Genomic DNA, 4,602 nt, shown 5'->3' with positions numbered 1-4,602 from the left:
TCAAATGTATTGAATGAAAATGAATCGAGAAAAAGCAAAATAACTGAAATAGAAAATTATTCAAAGGTATTGGACGTAAATGATAAAAAAAATTAGAAAAATATTGAAAGTACTAAACGTATAATTTTCCCATAAAAGTGGATGAATATATATCCTTAATAGATTTTGTTAATGTCATCCAGAAGATGGTAATTGGCCCTGCTATAGTAAACCGGACTAATATTTTTAGTCTGTAACTATAGCAAAACGACTATTTAATGACCCAATTAATGATATTCTCTCCTCAGTACGAACGGAAAATCATGGAGAAGCCAACTGGTGACAGAGACAGGATAATATTGAATATGACCAGAAACTTCATGGCCACTCTCGCCAACTCTCTCTACAGTATACGACGATTAAAAAAAAGATTAATTATAATTCTTTCGGGTTCAGACCGAAAGGATTAACTTCAAACTGGGTGTAAAAGTAATTTTTGTCTTAATTCCAGAGACTTGGCCCCGACAGTTTTAAATAGGGATTTACGTGCTTATTTGCTCAGCCTCGATATGAACATTATTCAGTAAAAAAAAAAAAGTCTAATGAACATTAGAATAGCCATTAATGTTTTAGATACGCGCACAATAAAGAATATTGTTTTCATTTTTATACAATTACGGGAAGGGAAAGGAGGTGAAAAAAAAAACGTTATGTGAATGAGTGGTGCGTGTATACAAGTGGCTAGAACCTTTTCCTGGTTATAGGGCCTTGGTTGGCCCCCCATTCAACTACACCGAAAAAAAAAAAAGAAAAAAAAAAAAGGGAACTGGTTAATGTTGTTCTTCAATGACAAAGATCACCATGGTGGCCTAATACAGCTGTTTCTAATTCTTTCTTGTCCAGGCTTGGTCCACAATCTCGACACTGAAACCAGTTCGTATCAACCATGAGAGAGCTTTGGTCGGTCGGGGCCTTCGGGTTCTGCTTCTTATTTTGAGAACAAAATTAAAGAGACTTTCTCTTTCGCTATATATTCATGCCGCTCTGCACTGATCTCCTGTTAAAAGCACGGCGTTCAGCTCATTTCTACTTACGTAATTGGTTATCTTTTATTCCTCGGTTCTACAAACAAGTCAAGCCTCGAGCTTCCTGTCCTCTCATGATTCGGAGCCTCTTACACGATGAGATAAACATACTGCATTCACGAAAATTGGCTCGTATGAGTGTCTGTCCTTCCACCTAGATTGACTTGATCTATGCAGATAAGGTCTATATAATAGTCGTATTAATGTGACAAAAGTAATTCAAGCCACTTACTTCCACGGTACATCTCCAACAAGCATCCAATCTCCATCTTTATCTTCGTAAGTCGGAGCATATTCGGATCCCATATAGTAATCCCTTTCCGAGCAGTCGCCTGATGATTATAATTAGCAAAAACCAAATAAATTATCGATGTATAATTAGAAAAAAGAAAATGTAATGTAGTAGTTCTCATATAATCCATAGATGATGCTTACCAATACTAAAGTTGAACATAATTTCCAAGGCTTTGAGGAGTTCAGGGTAGCTCTTGTATTGCTTGAGATCGATCTTCCGAAGGTAAGGAGCCCCGTCCATGCTTACTTTTATGAATGTCCCCAAAGCATCGGCATCATGTTTCTTTGGCTGCAAAGTGTTTTTCCGGTATGACCTGATCGGCGGCCACCCCACTATCTGGGCCCTGACAAACATTTGAATTATCTGTGTAAACTCTAAGCCTTCACGATGGTCGAATTAAGATGCACTACTGAGAGATGCACGCATATGCATCACACGCACACACTTACTTGGTGGGGGGAGCGGTAGAGTCTCGATCATCAACATCGGAGGAGCTAGTTTCCCGTTTTTTGGAACTTGATTCGTCGTAAATCTCTAGGGAGGCCCTCTTGCTGCTCTTCGAAGGTGGTGACTGCTTCGCAGGCTCATTGAGTGTGCCAGGCAGCCCGAGTCGAAGCTCAGTGGCCTTAAGGTTTGCATCGCCCTGGAAGTCCATGTCGAATCACTCCTATTCCAATCGATATTGCCAATTCTTTTTTCAAGGACTTGAAGTTTGGGTTTTGAGCTGCTAATTCAGCGAGAGCTATTTGGAGAAGTTTGTGCTGACAAGAAAGATGTGATGGACGAGGAGTTTTATAGAGAGGATATGTGTGACTCTTCATGCATGAGTTTCTTCTAAAGGAAGTGTAATTCTCGCTCGCGGTTTTCCTAACGCGCCTGTAAACTAACCAATCAACACTATCCGACCAATAATGTGAATATTGTACTAATATGGATTAGTTTAAATTATTCGATATTTATTTCCTTAAATAAAATATTGAATTCACGTTTTACAAATAAAAAAAATTATGATTGTGAAAGTTTTACCCCTTAATGAGTCCATTGAATTTTTGAATTTCACGATATACATCGAAAAAATAATAATAATTAAGTCAATAACTCTGTCATAAAAGTAAAAAAGAAAAAAGAAATAAATAAGTATATAGTTTAGCATCGCCATGGCAGCTTATATAAGAGAAAGGATAGTGTGGAAGGTGCATTATTATGGAAAATATTTGAAATCAGATAATATGAGTAGACGGTGACAAAAGTTAATATTATGATTGATCAGATCGTACCATTCAAAGAATAATTAACACGAATATCGATATTCATGTGCCTTTTTTTCTTTTAATAAGATCTCTAATTTGAGTTATTAGAATTTGATTTATTCGGGATTCATTGGGTTGATGAATATAATGTGGTGCACACTAAAAAGGGGGTGCTTAGCTGGCACGCGCTTCGAGGATCGCGTGGGGAATCTTGGAGGTGGTTTGGACTTGCAGCGAGATATGAGTGCTGGTCACATCAGCGGCACCGCTGGCTACGGTGCCCTGTGTTGAGGGGACAGTGGGGGGACATCACCAGCCAATCGTGGTCCAATGCTGTGGATCCATATTGGACGGCCCTGATCCGCTCCGACGTCGAACTATATTTGTCGAGCGTCTGATGGGGAGCAGCGCATGTGCAAGCCTTTGGTCCCACGCGGATTACGCGCAGGAGGACCGCAGGCGGTGGCATGTCTGGGTTGACAATTCGTGCGACTTGGGAGCTATTGGGGAAACTATGACTCCGTATTTTCATGACACATCCTTACCGTTGCATACTTAGCGCGTCATAGGGCCAATACACATTCAATGCGAGAGAAGTCATGTCCTCATGACACGAAGTCATACTAGCACAACTGTATTAATAGTGGATGGGATTTACTAGTACAGGCATGCATATTTCCGAAAACTTTAGGGTTAAGTTAAAAGAAAAAAGTAATTTTGCTCTTTCTAAATATAAAAAAAAATGAAAGGCTTTTCAGATTTAAGTATATATTTTTACAATTAATTTATTTATAAACAATTATGTATTTTCTATTCAACTTTTCATTTTTTCTATTAAGATTTCGGTTTTCCATTAATTTTTGAAAATTTACATATGAAATATACATATGGAATAATAGAGGGAGAGGAAATAATTTTGAGAATAATAATAAGAATACAAAATAAAAATTTTGTATGTTATGATATTATTTTTCATTCTTTTTTTAAATTAACCGAAGTTAAAAGTGGCGATAAACAAAACTATTTTGAAAGTATGTACTTCAATTTCTTACGAATTTTGTTTTGTCTCTTTTAAAAAAGGAGTAATGTTAGGGCATTTTTCTTTAAATCAACCCAAGATTTTAATGTGCAATCACTTTTCGCACAGTTGGGTGACCATTTATTCGTTTATTTATATTTTTTTCTCTTTATATAAAAGATCCTAGCATTTTCTGCAAATTTTAAAAAAAAATTATTCCAACATTTCAATTATATTATTAAAAAAATCTTACAGTTTGTAAACTTTATAGAAATGAGACTCTAAGATCTTATTTATTTTTAAAACCTCTATTGGTCAAAAACAAATGTTTGAACGTTACAAATGGGACACTTATACGACCAAATTGACCCGGCGAAGGTTACTGTCATGGCCTACTGTTTTCATGCATGCTCCTCTTCTAGACATTCGCATCGTCAGTGATTTGTTATACAATTAGTGCATTTGTCGCATGAAATGATCACCTACAAGCCGAACTTATAAAAATATATATTCATATAATTTAGACACTTCATATCTAAAATGTTTAACCTTTTACATAAGTCAGTTATAACATTTAAATTTTTCACAATTTGAACGTCCATCAAAAACAAAGTTCGCCTTTTGCATCGAAATTTTGGAACTATCTGGTAACTCGATTCACTCATTTATGGCAGAAACAGAGAGAGAGGCGACAGAATGGGGAGACAGAGACATTGTGTATAGCTATCGTGCCAATTGGGATATGTGGTCCAATCTAGATAGCTATCGCTGGTAGACGTTGTTTTAGCCAGCCTTTCATCATCAATATATCTAAAGGTTGTTTAACTTTATTTCCGTGCCTCATCCGATCGCCGTGGTCCTTAAGACTACGAGTCTATGAACGAGACGTATATGTGTGCAATGCTGGCCAATAAATACTCAAAAGTTCATGTTGTGTTGGCGATGATGACCATCGTATCAATCAACCCGAGGCCC

At 36.9% G+C, this 4,602-nt stretch overlaps 1 protein-coding gene across 1 annotated transcript; it reads right to left on the bottom strand.

Moving 5' to 3' along the window:
• Positions 1-623: 623 nt before the first annotated feature.
• LOC116210165 (auxin-induced protein 22D-like) lies at positions 624-2,141 on the bottom strand. Its single transcript, XM_031543987.1, has 4 exons — positions 1,809-2,141; positions 1,500-1,702; positions 1,297-1,396; positions 624-1,174 (listed from the first exon to the last, which is right to left on the bottom strand). The coding sequence occupies exons 1-4, from the start codon at positions 2,012-2,014 to the stop codon at positions 1,102-1,104; spliced, it is 582 nt and encodes a 193-aa protein (XP_031399847.1). The 5' UTR covers positions 2,015-2,141; the 3' UTR covers positions 624-1,101.
• Between the last annotated feature and the right edge of the window lie 2,461 nt (positions 2,142-4,602).

This window comes from Punica granatum, chromosome 6, assembly GCF_007655135.1.
Source record: "Punica granatum isolate Tunisia-2019 chromosome 6, ASM765513v2, whole genome shotgun sequence".
NCBI classification, from domain to species: domain Eukaryota; kingdom Viridiplantae; phylum Streptophyta; class Magnoliopsida; order Myrtales; family Lythraceae; genus Punica; species Punica granatum.
This window is presented reverse-complemented; position numbering and strand designations above follow the sequence as displayed.